The sequence below is a fragment of the Erpetoichthys calabaricus genome, chromosome 9 (genome assembly GCF_900747795.2).
Source record: "Erpetoichthys calabaricus chromosome 9, fErpCal1.3, whole genome shotgun sequence".
Taxonomy (NCBI): Eukaryota; Metazoa; Chordata; class Cladistia; order Polypteriformes; family Polypteridae; genus Erpetoichthys; species Erpetoichthys calabaricus.
The window spans coordinates 67,081,403-67,099,164 of NC_041402.2; the positions used below are offsets into that span (position 1 = coordinate 67,081,403).

The 17,762-nt window shown below is 37.1% G+C and overlaps 1 protein-coding gene across 1 annotated transcript in view; it reads left to right on the top strand.

The window, feature by feature from the left end:
* Positions 1–17,762, top strand: part of dpy19l3 (dpy-19 like C-mannosyltransferase 3) — a 146,590-nt gene that overhangs the window by 24,388 nt on the left and 104,440 nt on the right. The window contains exons 6-9 of the mRNA XM_028809677.2: positions 5,688–5,833; positions 8,717–8,840; positions 10,465–10,599; positions 12,600–12,731. Of these exons, the coding sequence (XP_028665510.1) occupies positions 5,688–5,833; positions 8,717–8,840; positions 10,465–10,599; positions 12,600–12,731 (537 nt within the window). The remainder of the gene's footprint in view (positions 1–5,687; positions 5,834–8,716; positions 8,841–10,464; positions 10,600–12,599; positions 12,732–17,762) is intronic.

The following is a 17,762-nucleotide window of genomic DNA, read 5'->3' on the forward strand; positions in this document are numbered from 1 at the left end:
ACAGGTCGTAGCCATACGGGCTCGTTTTTGTATTAGTAATCGTTGAGCTTCTTCGTTTTGGAGCCGTGACTCCTTATTGTTTTTATCAATGCAGTCTCGTCTTTGTTGGTCTGTGGCTGTGTCATTAGGTAGACGTCGTTTACTGTGAGGAATCATAATTCAATTTACTTTTAATACTGATTGGTAGATGCAAAAGCAAATGAACTATTGTAGGATCTAATGCATTCCATAAAGCTGTTAATTTCGGGTACATTGTTACTCAAAAGCTTCCGTACATATTCAGGATATTCATCCAAAGGAGGCAGCTTAACTTGACCTTTTTGACAACAACGTGTAAACTCATCAGTTATACTGCCAGTTTTTTCTTCAAGGAAGTTACGTGAATGACAATGACTGCAAATGACACTCATTAATCCCAATGAATTTTCATGAACAGTGGACTCATTATAGAATGCGTTCTCAGCTAACTGGCGGAATTGTTCAGCGTCTGTCCGTCGTTGCTGTCTTTGGCTTATTCTTTGTTGGAATACTGAACGTCTTAAACCTTTTAAACGACTTTGTAGCCCTTCTGCAGTTTCTTTTTGGATCCGTGCCTCTCTTGCATGTAGTGTTTCAGAAGCGCGTTGTAGGCGCCTTCGTTCATTGTTTTCATCCCTGCGGGCTCGTTGTTGTATTTCCGTTACTTGAGGTGTTTCGTTTTGGAGGCGTGACTTCTTTGCTTCTGGTGTTTGTGAAGCACGTTGTAGGAACCTCCGTTTATTGTTTTTATCCATGCGGTCTCGTGTTTGTTTCTCTGTTACTGAATTACCATTATGTGATTCAAACATGCCACACAGACTGCTGGCACAGTGGATTAGAGCAAGTTTAGTTTACAGGGTGTGTTGTTTGGGCGCCACCTACTGACTCTGGGAAGCCGCTGCGTTTGACTCTAGGCCACCGTGGCGCAGTTACTTTCGGGTACATTGTTTGTCAAAAGCTTCCGTAAATATTCAGAATATTCATCCAAAGGAGGCAGCTTAGCTTGACCTTTTTGACAACAATGTGTAAACTCATCAGTTGTACTGCCAGTTTTTTCTTCAAGGAAGTTACGTGAATGACAATGACTGCAAATGACACTCATTAATCCCAATGAATTTTCATGAACAGTGGACTCATTATAGGATGCGTTCTCGGCTAACTGGCAGAATTGTTCAGCGTCTCTCCGTTGTTCCTGTCTTTGGCTTTTTCTTTGTTGGAATACTGAACGTCTTAAAACCTTTTAAACGACTTTGTAGCCCTTCTGGAGTTTCTTTTTGGATTCGTGACTCTCTTTCATGTAGTGTTTCAGAAACGCGTTGTAGGCGCCTTCGTTCATTGTTTTCATCCTCCATACGGGCTCGCTGTTGTATTTCCGTTACTTGAGGTGTTTTGTTTTGGAGCCGTGACTTTTTTACTTAGGTTTAGGTTTAGGTTTATTTGTCATATATAGGTTAACACAGGGTCAACATACAATGAAATGTGTATGACGAGAAAAACAAGTCACTCAGCCTAGATCCAGTAAAGCTTAAAAAAAAAAAGATTACAAGTTAAAAATAGACAAGTCATATAAAATAAAATGTGTATGTTTTAAAAGAAGTTATAGAGCAATATGAGTTGAATGAGCAGCAAGTACAAATGACAGTTATTGCACAGATAATGTTTTATAAGTGCAGATGCATATTCTATAAAGTGCAGATGCATGTTCCAGTCAGTATTCTGAGTGTGTGCAGGTACAGTTTGTGTGTGAGTAGTGCAATGTAGATGTAGTGCAATGTAGATGTAATGTAAGTGTGTGTAAGTGTTCAGGTGTTGCTGTTGAGGAGTCGAATGGCCTGGTGGTAAAAGCTGTTCTTAAGTCTTGTAGTTCGAGCAGCCAGACTCCTGTATCGTCTGCCAGACGGTAACAAGGAGAACAGCTGGCGTGCTGGATGGCTGTGGTCCTTTATGATGCTGCTTGTCTTATGCAAGCACCGATGGAGGTAAATGTCTTCAATGGCAGGAAGACTCTTGCCCGTGATGTGCTCTGCTGCCTTCACCACTCTCTGTAGTGATTTCCGGCTGCTGGCAGAGCAGCTCCCATACCAGACGGTAATGCAGCCCATTAGCAGACTCTCGACCACACTCCTGTAAAAGTTTGAGGTGATGTTGGCATTCATGCCAAACTTCCTCAGCCTCCTCAGGAAGTAGAGCCGCTGGCGAGCTTTCTTGACCACAGTGTCTATGTGAAGGGTCCACGAGAGATCCTTGGTGATGTTTACTCCGAGGAACTTGAAGCTGTTAACCCTTTCAACTTCTATGCCGCTGATATAGATGGCCTGGTGTTCTCTGCCTTGTTGTTTTCGATAGTCCACAATCATCTCCTTGGTTTTGCTGACGTTAAGAGACAAGTTGTTATCTAGGCACCAATTACTCAATGCCAGCACCTCCTCTCTGTAGGCCGTCTCATCGTTGTCAGTGATAAGGCCTATGATGGTTGTGTCGTCTGCAAACTTGATGATGGTGTTTGTGCCGTGTTTTGCAACACAGTCATGGGTGAACAAGGAATACAAGAGGGGGCTAAGCACACAGCCCTGCGGCGCTTCTGTGTTTAAAATGAGTGATGAGGATGTGTGTTTGCCAACTCTCACCACCTGGGGCCTGTTTGTGAGGAAAGAGAAAATCCATCTGCAGATGGTCGTCCCCAACCCAAGGTCGTCAAGCTTCAAGACGAGTTTTGAGGGGATGATGGTGTTGAATGCCGAGCTGTAATCTATGAACAGCATTCTTACATATGTATTTCCTCTTTCCAGGTGGGTGAGGGCAGTGTTTATTGTTAGCGCAACGGCATCCTCTGTCGATCTGTTTGCTCTGTAAGCAAATTGGAGAGGATCCAGCGTGTCAGGGAGGGAGGAGCAGATGTAACCTTTGACTAGTTGCTCGAAACACTTCATAATGACCGATGTCAGTGCAACCGGGCGATAGTCATTCAGACAGGAGACCAGCGGTTTCTTTGGGACAGGAATGATGGTGGATGCCTTGAAGGAAGTGGGGACCACTGACTGCCTCAGGGAGAGATTGAAAATGTTGGTGAACACACCTGCTAGCTGGTCAGCACACGCCCTGAGGGCACGGCCTGGGATGCCATCTGGTCCCGGAGCTTTGCGAGGATTGACCTTTTTGAAGGACCTTCTCACATCAGATGTTTCAAGGATCAGAGTGACAGACTCACTGCCCCCTTGAGGATATAGCACCTGTTCTTTGTTGGCTGCATCAAAACAAGCATAGAAAGTGTTGAGCTCGTCTGCAAGACATGCAGTGGGCTGAACACTGACTGTGTTTTTCTTTTTATAGTCAGTGATGCAGCACAGTCCATTCCACAGGCGCTTGGTGTCAGAGCTGTGGTAGCTTGACTCCACTTTGTCCCTGTAGTCCCGTTTGGCCTTCTTGATGGACCTCCGGAGGTCGTATCTGGCTGCTTTGTATGCATCAGAGTCCCCTGAGCCAAAGGCAGAGGTCCGCGCCTTGAGCTTAGCCCGGATCTCCCTATTTACCCAGGGTTTCTGGTTAGGATATATGCAAACGGTGGTTTTAGTGACAACATCGTCAATGCACTTGCTGATATATCCTGTGACAGAGTCTGTGAATTCATTGATGTTGCCATCAGCTGCATCCTCAAACATCTCCCAATCAGTTGTTTCAAAGCAGTCCTGTAAGACCCCCTCAGATTCACTGTCCCATTTGTAGATGTTCCTGTAAACCGGTTTTTCCTGTTTAAGTCTTTGTTTATATGCAGGCAGCAGCAATATAGAGCAATGGTCTGATTTTCCAAAAGCTGGTCGAGGGAGAGATTTGTAGGAGTCCTTGAATAAGGTGTAACAATGATCCAGTGTTTGATCACCTCTTGTGGGGGGAGAGATGTGCTGATAGTATCTAGGGAGAACTTTCTTCATGTTTGCTCTGTTAAAGTCTCCCAACACAATAAATGCTACTTCTGAGTTAGCGTTCTCTAGTGCACTGATAATATCATACAGTTCATCCATAGCCGAAGCTTTATCAGCTTGTGGGGGGATGTAAACAACTGAAAGGAGAACTGAACTGAACTCCCTCGGGAGGTAAAAGGGTCTAACTTTAATGGTCAGCAGCTCAAGAACCGGTGAGCAGTGTGTTTTTAAGACACACACATCCGTAGCCCACGAAGAGTTAACCATAAAGCACACACCCCCTCCCCTTGACTTGCCTGAGTCCTTCGTTCTGTCTCCCCGATAAACTGTGAACCCGTCTGGTGTGACTGCGCAGTCAGGCACGCTGGGCTCCAACCACGTCTCTGTGAACGCCAGAGCTCAGCAGTTCGTGATGTCTTTCTGGTGCTTTATCCGTGCGCACAGCTCATCTAATTTGTTGTCCAGAGACTGAACGTTAGCGAGCAGGATGCTAGGCAGAGGAGGCTTGTTGTTTCTCTGTCGGGTTCGGCACAGAACTCCGGCGCGTTTCCCCCTCTTTGTTTTCCTTCGGCGTCGCGCGAGTAAGCAAAAGGCTCCAGGCAGTACAGTGTCCGCGATATCAAAAACTGTTGTAAAATCCGAACTGGCTGATGAACGTAATTCCAATAGTGTTTGCCGGTCATACTGAAAGTGTGATAAAGTAGAATGCACAAAAAGAGTGAGTAGTAAGAAAATAAATAATAACTTTTTGCTGAGATGACTCGGAGCTCTTGTCGGTGCAGCCATCTTACGGCGCAGCCAGGTGACTTCTGGTGTTTGTGAAGCGCGTTGTAGGAGCCTCCGTTTATTGTTTTTATCCATGCGGTCTCGTGTTTGTTTCTCTGTTACTGAATTACCGTTATGTGATTCAAACATGCAACACAGACTGCTGGCGCAGTGGATTAGGACAAGTTTAGTTTACAGGTTGTGTTGTTTGGGTGCCACCTACTGACTCTGGGAAGCCGCTGCGTTTGACTCTGGGGCGCCGCGGCGCAGTGCGCATGCGCTTCGGTGCGTCCGCTGTGCATAAATTAAACTGTCGTTTAGTAATATAGATAACAAGCTTATGATTTTACACTTTGAAATTTGCTTGTCTTATTTATATAAGCAGTCTCGTTTCCTAGACAATAGGTCCCAATATTCCTAAAAATATTTGTTTTTAAGATTTTTATGTATCGTTGCTATTAATTACATTTGATCCATTAAATTATTATTTGTGTAAGCTTTAATCTGTGTGCATCATCCAAAGTACTGGTGCTTTTGTATTGTACATAGTAGGTTTTTCCTTGCACTTGTTGCTGCCAGGTTAGGAAGTGAACTTTCTATTGGTTGTTTTAGTGTATAATTACATTATACAACAATTCCTGGTTTGTTTCCACTTTTTAATCAAGACAATCGGATGACTAGTAGATGCCTCTCTTTATTTTGCACATATTGCCAGACTTTTTTTTAATCAAAGTGAATCCATAATAAGCCTCTCAAAACAAGGCTGAATTCTAATATTACTTCATAACTGAATCATTAGCACATTAAAAACGTGGCTATGAAAAATTATTCTTATTAAAAAAAAAATCTTTATCCTAGGCTAATACATTTGTGTAATTTCAATAATGAATTTTTAAGGAAATCACATTTTCAATTATTTGCACTTAAATAAAATCAAAGTATATTTCATAGTTATGCTAAATATGTTCAACTCTTGTTTTGTAGACCTATCTGGAGCCTGTGTACTTTTACATTTATACTGTATTTGGTCTCCAAACAATAACTGTCATAGCTCTGTATGCAACAAGTTGGTTTCTGAGTGGGACATGGCTAGCAGGCATGCTTGCTGGTTTATGGTACATTATAAACAGGTGAGTTATTATAATGTTTATAATGTGCATTACCCCCATATTTCTTGAAAGAAATATATATTAAGTATTTATCTAATCCGCTTTGACTTAACTTTTTTTTAACAGAAGCTTTGAATGGTGTAATAATACCATAATGTTATACTGTAGCTGTTGAATTGAATTACTTATTCTCACTATATTAGCTGGTGCAAGTAGGGTACTTAATTGAAATACTTTTAATGTTTAGATTCCAGTTTTCAGATAATTATTTGTTAACATTAATTACCTCGTAAATATTTATGGCATCACAATGCTGAGTTTTATGTTTTCAATTTACAGTATATTTTTTTTAATAATTTCTTATTAATAAAATGAGTCACTGTTTTTGTGCATCACCCTGAAATAACACAATTGTACTGCATCCTTAAATTTTACATTGTTCCCCAGAAGACAGTATATATCAAGGTATCTCATACCTGTTTTTAAACTTACTGGTAACTATTTTGACATAATCAACCTACAACCTTCAGTTAGATCAAATAGGTTTGGGGATATTACGTTATTTATTACCTGTTTGTGATAGGTCAGTATTGTTCTGTGCACTACAGGTAAATTGTGTATTGTACTATGGTTGGAGTATAGCTAAACAAGAATAATCTTTCAGTTAATCTATATTTTCATGTTTTTATTAGTTATATTTAATTGTGGCATAACAGACAAAATTGCCTCCAAATAATGCTTAGACATTAGGTGAATTTTTATTAAAGGTACTTACTGAATAATATTTGCTTTCTTCACTTGTATTCCTTTACATCTATGTATGAGTACTCAGTCTGCCTTCAACAGACAAAAGTCAAAAGGTTTTAGTGGAATGACAACTCTAATTTCCCCATTGTGATTGTGTTTGGATGTACATAAGTAAATGCACTTTGATGTAATGCCATCTCATCTATATTTTTGTAAATTACGCACTACCTAAAATAGATACTATTACATTGTAACCTTTATTATTTGCTAAATGCTTTGACAAGACATACTGTACATGCCTCAAAATATTTGATAAAAGAACAAAACATTTGAACATTAGAGAAAAATAGCATTTATCTTGACTTTCATCGTTGATTTACCTTTCTTAAAACAAAAAGCTATTAAAGAACGGAAAAGCAGCACATCATAAGAAAGAATTTCTGGTCGCACAGTAAATTTTGGACAAGTTTTCTTTCTATTGGTAGATTTTTGGCTCTTCTGCCCTCCCCAGTTCCACTGGCTTAAATAAGAAGTGCATAGGCTAGAAATTCCAACTTGATTAATTATTCCAACAAAACAGATGATAAAATATTGAGATCCAATCAGATGGCAGGGATGTATTAAATGCTCTGTTTATAATTTTATTCTAATTTTGTTTTCAAGAATTTGTAAAACGAATTATGCACATTCCAAAATACAACCTTCCTTCCTTCTCTCTGTTTCCAGAACATCCAGTGAAGTTCATGGTTAAACCAAAGATATTTGTGCCTCACTTTCTGTTCTGTTTTGTTTTATGGTTGCCTCTGGATGTTGACATTTGAACAAGACCTTTTCTGAAGGCTGATATAGATTTTGATATTCCTAAAATATATTCATATGTGTGCATAAGCACAGACTAAATACACAGTATGTTTGAATATGTAAATTTAGCAAAAAAAATTCTGCATGATTATTTAGAGCATAAATCTTAATGACACTTTAAGTATTTATTAATCACTGCACCAAATCCTGCTCTGTGGTAACTGTAGATGAAAAGGCTCTTGCCCCATACAGTCCTTATTAGGTTACAAAAAATGAATGATAGATGGATAGGTATGTGTGTGTTTTGTTTTGTAATTACTGTTTAGTTCTTGTACATTATATAGAAAACAAAGTAAAACAAATTAAACATAATTTGGGTTTCACAACTGAAATGTAATTAAATCTCTTTTGCCTTTCTTTAAATAGAAACTGCGTGTTTAATTGTTTAGCACATTATTCATTGGAGGTATGCAGTCTGTGATCATAAAATATAGACTGTCATAAGACATCATGTCAGTGTCTTAGATATTTGACATGAACTCAGACCATATTTAAAACAGAGGATTATGAGTTTTCTGATACACTATTTGTGGTCTTTGCTGATTTTAACTGTCTGTGCATAAACTAGTGCATTAACTGTATGTGCATAAACTAGTGCATTTTGTCATTATAGAATTGTATGTTTCTTATGAGGAATCCAGGCCATCTAGAAGAAGGTTTAATGTATGTACTTGTATGTTCATTACCTTTGTATAATTCAATCTGAGGACATGACCAGTATTTTTTGTTATGGAGCTGTATCCTGTTTGTATGTTTGTTGTCATTGCACGTACACTAGGATAATTTTAAATAGTAGTACAACATTAAACAAAAATGCCTAAAATAATAGAAACTGAAATTATGAAGCAGCCTATTGAGAGCTATGTAGTTCTGTAAAGCATGAATTGTTGGTAATTTGAGTAGTATACATTATATAAGACCTTGAAAAAAACTTGTTTAGATTAAAATTTACACATTATTCTGGATAAATTCGTTTAAGAGCTTAATCACCTGTTAATGAATTAGCTTAATCACATGTACTACATACCAGTAGAACACTACATTTGTAGGACACACATAAGGTTTGAAAATGATGCTTAAGGATTTAGTTTAAAGGGCCAATATTCAATCTGTCTGGTTTATAACCCACTTAGCCAGGTCAGGAGTACAATGATAAAGTGTCTTTCCTTGGAGAATTGGGTTCAAGGTGTAAACCAGCTCTGAATAAGGCTCTAATCCATCATAGAACAAACTCATAACCACAACATTCCATTCTCCTTTTGTGTGATGCAGCTACTGTATTGTGTTTTTTTTCAGAGTCGACACAACTCGAGTAGAATTTACAATTCCTCTTAGAGAGAACTGGTCTCTTCCATTTTTTTCAGTTCAAATAGCTGCCATAACTTATTACTTGAGACCCCAATTAAAACCACTGAACCAAGTAAGTACAAAAACGTGAGTAGCAATCTATGATGTAAAGTTAATCAATAGTTTTGAAAACTATTTTTATAGTAGTATTATGTATTTTTATCATGTATTTTGTATTTTCAAATCCTGAGCAATTTTTGATTTTTTTTTTTTTGTTTTATCATTAGTTGACATACCTAATTTCCTTTACCTTGTTATTAGACCAGGTCATGATTTTTTACATTTATTACTATTAATGCAACTGTTATGCCACCCGTCATGGCTCCAGCATCTCAAACACAATCCCACTGGGAATGGTTTTCTTCTACAATTATATAGTATTTTTTGACTTGTGCTTTCTTTATATTGCATAGCAAGGACTATAATGCACACATATACACAAACACACACACATTCATTCTCGGACATTCAGTACCATACTTATGATGAGAAGAATTGTTCAGTTTGTTTAGAACATTTAGAGTACTCTTCGTCATGTAGGCAAATGACAGATGATAGAGTTCGGCCTTTTGAAATTGCTTAAATTTTGAAATGTTACTTGGTAAATTCATAAAAAAATGGTTCTGGACACTTTTGTCCTTTACTAATCTCAAAAAATGTATAAATGTTTTGCTTTACTTTTTTAATTATTATTTTTAGTAACTCATATAAATGTAGTCATACTTTTACATTCCAGAACAATTTTCAACAATGTTAATTAGTTATGCCCATTCTTGTAGTTGACTAGTTATGACACATTTCCCTCCTTTTATTTTCTGCATTCTAGGGCACCATTAAGACTATGCCTTATTCTTCTTGTATCATCTAAGAAGTTTTCTTTCCAGTTAGTTTTGTTCTTCTTTTTGGCATCTTCTCATCCACTCCAATTCAAAATGTAACTCTTTATTACTCTTCACAGACATTCTTTCCACAAATCCAAACGAACTCAGCCTGTTTTTCCATTTTTTTTCCAACACAAAATTTACTGCTTCCACTCTAATTAAACCCACAAGCTCAATATTCTTCTTTCTCTGCCTTGGTGAAACTCGTCACATTCATCCAAGCTTGATCCGCTTCCATATGCCATGTAGCTTATCACATATCTTGCTTTAACTGTTTTGTGTAATGGCAGAGAAGTACCTTAAGAAATGTGAGTGAGCAATATCTGAGTGACATTTTCTATTCAGATATTTGTACCTCCATACACAATAGAGCACCTGCTGTAATTCATTTTAAATACTTGTCATTAAGATGTATAACAAACTTTAATGGTTAATTCTAAACTTTGTAAAAGACTTCACTATTTCAAAATAAGTCTTTAATGTCAATTTTGTAAGATTATATTGGATTTTGATTAGATTAAAATTAAGATAATGAGGGCTCTGGAAATCAATGAAGATCAGTCTGTCTGTCTATCTGTCTGTCTGTCCGTCTGTCCAAGTTAGTAAGATCATGAATGACAGGAATGCTGTTATTCATTCTTTCATTGCATTACTAATAAGTTTAATGTCTATTCTTTTTTAATAAATAGTTTTCATACTGTACAGTAGTTTGATATGATTACATTGAGTGTAACATTGTAATACTCTAAACTAAAACAGTTACATGGAGCATGGAAGATGAGATGTAATACTTGTTTTTTCCTTTTTTTTTTTTAGATTCTGGCTCTTTGTGTAATATTTATTTCCACATGTATTTTTTCCTTGACCTGGCAGTTTAATCAGTTCATACTGCTTATGCAAGCACTAGCCTTGTTTACTCTGGACAGTATAGGTTTGATTTCATCAACAAAGGTAACCATCATTTTATATATTCAAGTGTGCATAAACTCAGTTATGTATTGCATCTAATTCTGTTATATTTCATAGCTTGAGGGCCAATTTGAATGTACGATAATTCATTGGCATACATGTTGCATGTAATGATAAATGCAAGATATGTGGAGTGACTATTAAGTTAATTGTGAACACTCTTTAGCGTTCACAATCCTGTTTATTTGATTAACTTGGTTTGACTGTGCTCTGCTAGATAAATCTTTATTTGTTGGTGTAGCACAAAACTTTATACCACTTCTTAAGCTACTGTATATAAAATGTGATTATTGCATATTATTACATTGCTGTTTAATACAGGAGAACGTTTTTGGGATATCCTGTCTGTAATAGTATTGTTTAACAGATATGTATTCCCATTCATATTTCTTAGGCTGTGAAAACGAAATCCTCAAATCCTGGTGAAATATGATTTAGATCAAGGTCTGTGTGACTTATCCAGAACAAATGACAGTAGTGACGGTTAGTTGAAGAATGTTATGCAGTAGCAGTCATGGCTGTGAAAGGTGTACTTCAAAACTAAACAGTTGTGAAGATTCCTTTTTTGAATTAACCTTAAAACTATTGCAGGAATTACTTAGGCAATTAATATCATACCAATATACTATGGAATAAAGTGCTCTATAGTGCCCCTTGAACATACCAGACAGACATCCAGGACACACGTTTAAAATCACCAAGAATAATATCTTCAATATTCTTAAATAAAATGCACAAAGCACCGCACTCTCCACAATTCTCCAATCAATAATACAAATCACTAATCATAAGAGTTAACCTTAAAACTATTGCAGGAATTACTTAGGCAATTAACATCATACCAATATACTGTGGAATAAAGCGCTCTATAGTGCCCCTTGAACCTACCAGACAGACATCCAGGACACACGTTTAAAATCACCAAGAATAATATCTTTAATATTCTTAAATAAAATGCACAAAGCACCGCACTCTCCACAATTCTCCAATCAATAATACAAATCACTAATCATACTCCTCCAACTCCCAGCAGCTCCGTTATACACCCTCCCAACTCTGGCTCCATCTGCTGGGGTTTCCCAGAGTCCTTTTAAAGTCCATGACCTAGAAGTATTTCTTCTCCGGGTCAAATGCCTTCTTCAAGTATCCCGGAAGTACTGCGGGCTTCCGTCCACGTGACCCCGAAGTACTTCTGGGTTGACATAACCGTAATAGTCCCCAGGTTCTTGGTGAGCTCCCCATGGCAGCACCCACGGCACCCAACAGGGCTGAAGAGATGGACTCCATGTCCCATGCTGCCCTGCAGGAATCCGAGGAACCTTTTCCGTCCAGGGGAGCTGCCATCTAGCGTCCTGGGGGATGTAGTGTCCTGAACATGCTGCTTTTCTTCCTTTCCTCTGGTAAGGGACGTCCAGGTCAGGCTGAAACGCTTGCCGTCCAATACATATTTGTTATCGCTCTTGATAACATTGAAATTATATGTTGTTTAGAATCCTCTGATTTATAAAATTCAAATGAACTGAACATTTCATTTCTGAAAATTATTTATTTGTTCACATTTGCCACCTCATGTTAAATGGTTTTGAATTGGCCAGTTTATTCTGTAACTATTAGGTGTCAGTATTGTTAGGTTGTTGTCTAATGAATAAATATTTTAGATATTTTTATTTGCTCACAATAGAAAGACGCAATGTGTTTTTCAGATTATTAAATAAAACAGTTATTCTGCATGTAGCGAGACACAATTTGCAATAAACTTATATCGAAGCTATAGCACTGGTTCCATATATACCAAATGATAAAAACAACAGAAAAGAGCAGAGAAATCAAAATATTACATAAAAATAAAGGACAGATTTAAAAGAAAACAATTCATAAGCCATTAAGTATTATGGTAAGTATTACATGTTTTGTAGGTGTAATTTGTTGTCTAAAATCATTTTAAATCAATCAATTTAAACTTATAATATGCTTCTCTGCAGGTGACACACCTGTATATTGTACAGGCAGGAAGTTTACTGCTGGTATGGGTGTTGCAGTTCTTCAGCTCTATGATTTTAGGATCATTAGTACTCAGCTTCATTGTTTCTGCTCTTATTATAAAATCTGTACAGGTATGAATTTGAAAACTTTTATTATTCTATCACAACATGGGAAACCTAATATCTCACATGATTTTTTTACACCTTTGCAGGGAAATGTTTTGCAATAATTTAAGGTATTTTCTTCATCATTATTTTACTTCATCCAAATAGCTATCATAGAGACACATTATTGTAATGGCAAATTGGCATTTACGATTTAATATTGTCATAATTTTATAAAATATTATTTGTTTGAACTGTTATATGTATTGTAGCCACTAGCCCAACACAGACAAATGCGGACACAATTTCAGCACACTTTTTTTTTTTCCATGTAGGAAATGCTTTCCCTCATTTCCCACCTTCACAGCACAGTTCCCAGCACAAATACAGTACACAAAGCACACTTATTTTCTTATTTTCTTTCTCTGTCTTGTCTTCTCTTCTGTCCACCAACACTCCTCCTGGCAAGCTTCGTCCTCCACCTCCCGACTCTGGCTCACTGAGTAGTGGCAGCTGGCTTCCTTTAAAGCTTTAAGCTTTTCAGATGGCACAGAGCTCTTGGGAATATAGACTATAAGGGTGGAAAACTGCAGCTTGTTCATTCATAGTATGCAAGTAGATTGTTATTGTTTCATTAATTCAATTTATTTGCCTAGCAGTTGCATCCCATCCAGACTCTTTAACAGCTGTTATGTCATTAAATACGTGCATAACATGATTAATAGAATTGTTGCTTTTTAATGTTGATTGTTTTAGAGAAATCATTATTTGGCATTTTCACTTAACAATATATCAATTTCAACAGTGTATTGTACATACGCATCAGTTGAGGATGTCTGAATTTTTTTTTTTTTGTATGATGCAGGATATGAAACATTTCTTGCTACATTATCTAGAAAAAATGTATTCCAGCTGGTTTGTTAACAAGTCAAATGTTGCTAGTGTGCAGGATTACTTAACTGAAAAGGAATTGCCAGGAGAGCAAGTGGACAAAGGGAGGGTGCAGTTTACATTAGAGAAATAAACAGAAACCCAAAGGTTGGTACCAGAGGATATTGGTATACAAATTTGTTGTACTTGGTACCATTCCACGAGAAAAGAAGAACCCACAATTGTCTCTGAAATAACTTGTAACTGACAAAAGTAATTGAGACCAATCATTGTTTATTATGTATTAAACAAAAATCTGACTTTGCTTTAGAGTTTTTATTCAGTTGAATATTTCAAATAATAACACAAATGAAATTGGCATGGACAAAAATGATGGGACACATTAGCCTAATATTTTCTTGCACAACCTATAGAGCAATCACTGCAAACAAGCGATTCCTGTAGCTCTCAATAAGACTTCTGCATCTGTTAACAGGTGGGCCCACTCTTCCTGAACATACTGCTAAAACTGTGTCAGGTTTGAAAGGTGCCTTTTCCAGACTGCATTCTCAGTTCTTTCAAATCAGGGCTCACAGACACCCACTTCAGAATAATCCAGTGTTTGTTCTTAGCCATTAGCTGTATGTTTTGGGTCATTAATCCTGTTGGAGGATTCATGACCTCCAACTAAGACAGATCTTTCTGACATTGAGCAGTATGTTTCATGCTAGATTGTAATGATAGTATTGAGATTTCATTTTTCCCTACACAGACTCAAGTTTGAGGTGCAGCAAATCAAATCAAAATATAACTGAGCTTCCTCCATGTTCCACAGCAGGTATTGTGTTCTTTAGTTTTAAAGCATCATATTTTCATCAGTGGACATAAAGCTGATATGGCTTGCCAAAGAGCTCTAGTTTTGTCTCATATGTCCAAAGGACATTCTCCCAGAAGTATTTTGGCTTTTTTATGTTTTTCTTTCAACTATGGAGTCCTTCTGTGTCTTCTTCAATTGAGCCTACTGTCGCTCATAAAAAAATGGATGATGCAGTCAGACACTGATGGAGCTTGACCATCGGAGTTCAACTTGTATCTGTTTGGAAGTTGTCCTTGGCTTTTTGTGTACAATTTTTAACATGCTTTGTCTATAATTTTCTTTGTGATCACTTCAGACAATTCTCATCTTTGCTTTCTCTCTTCCGTGTTCAATGTGGGACACACAATGATACCAAACAACAGAGTGACTACTTTTATCCATTTAAATAGGCTGAATAACTGGTTGCATAATTGGAGACATGTGTTATACTAATTAAAGAAAATGGCTAGTTTAAAAAATTACTCTACAAGTATTTATGAAAATTTCTAGGGGTACCAACAAATGTGTCCAAGCCATTTAAGAATATATTTGTAGAACAAGCAATACTTTATCTCTTTTCACACTTTCTTTGCTTTACTCGATGACATTAATAGGACAATTGCTTCTCATTCAAAAATTCTTCAGGAGGTATACAGCACTTGGGTCCTTAGAGGATGTGCTGGAGGCCAGTTGGGCTCTTGTAAGTCAATGTGTGGCAGCAGGGAGATTCCACAAGGGATAAGTAGGATTCTACAGCATTAAAGAGAAAGAAGGAAGACTGGACAATACTTTGGATCATTTTAATTTATAGTTAGAGGTCAGGAATGCAGTTGCAGCGGATTGCATTAGAGAGTCTTCTGTTATGGTAACTTTATAGTTTTAGGATTTTACCAGTACCACCCTGGAAGTGATTTGGTCATTGGCCTAGGAAGTAACCCACTGGGTTAAGTTTAAAGACTGCTTCCTCTAAGTCTCCAAAAGCAGGGTTTCTCATCCTTTTTAGTGTTGCATTCCACCATTTTTCATGTAAGTGTCTTCACTACCCACTGGGATGTCTCCCTTGGTGTTTTGAGTGCGGCCGTCAGTGCTGGTATGAGCCCCCCATTATCAATTTGAACAAGATTGTCAGTGGGTCTCCCTTGGTGATTTGAACAGGAATGTCAGAGTCGGGGGGAGAAGGATAGTTCCACCATGAAATATTTCATAACCTACTACCATTATAAACAATACCAACTTGTAACCTGACCTAGTGGTTGAGAAGCATTGTCCTAAACAGTTTAAATTATGGATTTGAGCTGGGATAGAACTTACTGATGGGAGAAGGAGATCCCAAAGTGGACAGAGAGAGAGAAAGAGTATAGTAGATGAGATGGGATGGGATGGTGCATTATTTTTTTTGGAAGGGGGTAAGTAACAGCAACCTGAATAGAAAGTCTCTACAGAGGTCTAGCTGGGTATGTGATTTTGCTTTGCTATGTCCCTTCATTTGGCACTGTGTGGTTTATTTACAGCCATTTCTCATTTATGTGTTTTTTGATCATTTTGATATTTGACCCCATTTGGAATTATTTTGGTTGTACACACAACCGTTTCAATAAACATTTTTAAACCTTACAAAATTTGAAAATATAAAGGTAGAGAAATATTAATAATTATTTTGTATACTATTACAAGTCATTAAAAATCTAGAAAAATACAAAGTTACATTTAAAAAATTTAAAATGTCAGTTTACAAGCACACAAGGGGGTTCCCCCCTGCTCGCTTCACTTGCCAACGTCCCCGGCCTACACTATGCGTCAGCCACTTCGTGTCTCTGACACTTGCGTTATAAAGAGGAGGGCTGAACGCACCCAAGGAGACATGGTCACTCCTCCGAAACCCCCTCTTAAACAGTGATACAGTGAGAAACAAATAGTTTTTTTTACCCCCTGTTTGTTCGAACGGCGCTTCAAACATTTAAAAACCTGTACACCAGCTGTCCTACTCTTTGTCTTTTATTTCCGGCCCTGGGCGTGGTTAAATCTCTTGGCACAAAGTCTTGTCTCGTGGGACGTGAGTTCTTGATATTTTTTAGTTTAAAATTTAAAAACGGAATAAGAATCTGAAAATCTAACAATATCATATTAAAATTCGATACATTTTGAAAAGAATAATACCAAACATGTATATGTAGGTTTTAAAATAAGCTGATTTAAAGATTGACCAAAACGTGACATAAAAAGTCACATAAAATCTGCTACTTTGTTAGTGTAATAGCTATATAACTAAGTGATGTTACATAACAAATAATAAAACTTAATAATAGAACATATTCTTTTTTATTTATTTAATATTGTTTAAAAGAGCAAATCATACAGTAACACACAATTGTGTCAAAGATGCACTTACAAGACAGCAATACAGCCCCTGCATTTCCAAAAAAACCAAAATCTGTTAATCTGAAAGAAGAACTCATGGCTGGGAAAACATATGCCACAAAAAAAAACCAATGTGATTCCTCATATACATAAAAGATTGAGCAAAGTCCCATCAAGCTATTTTATAGTAACATTAAGGAATTCTTGCAATGTTCTAAAAAAAATCTTGAACCATTCCTCAGAAAGAAAATGTAATTTTTTGCAGTTTAAGATAATGTAAAACATCACTTTCCCACTACGTTATAAGAGGTACATAATTCTTTCAATTAAGCAATATGAGTCTTTGAGTAAGCAATGTAGCATAAAATACCAATATAGATTTTCGCTTAGATAATGTTATCCCATCTGGTGTTATTCTAAATATTGATATTAATGAGTTGGGAGTGAAATTACATCCAGGGCAATCCAAAAGATATTTAGAAACCATACACCAAAATGGTAAGTGTATAGCACTCCAAGCAAATCCAAGTGAAATGGATTCCAGATGGCAGAAATCACAGTTCAGGTCTTATGCTCAGTGTATAGCTAGTATTTGCTGTAGGAGCAGACGTTACTTAGTAGCTGATGAAAATTAGGTGTGTTATTTTTCCAAATATTTTTCATCTTGTATATACAAAAAATAACATGTTGCTTAGCTATTTATATACTGCTCAAAAAATTAAAGGACCACTTTTTAATCAGACTATAGCATAAAGTCAGTGAAACTTCTGGGATATTGATCTGGCCAATTAAGTAGCAGAGGGGGTTATTAATTAATTTCAGCTGCTTTGGTGTTAATGAAATCAACAACTAGGTGCACTAGAGGGGCAACAATGAGATCACCCCCAAAACAGGAATGGTTTAGAGGAGGCCACTGACATTTTTCCCCTCCTCATCTTGTTTTTTGACTAGTTTTACATTTGGCTATGGTCAGT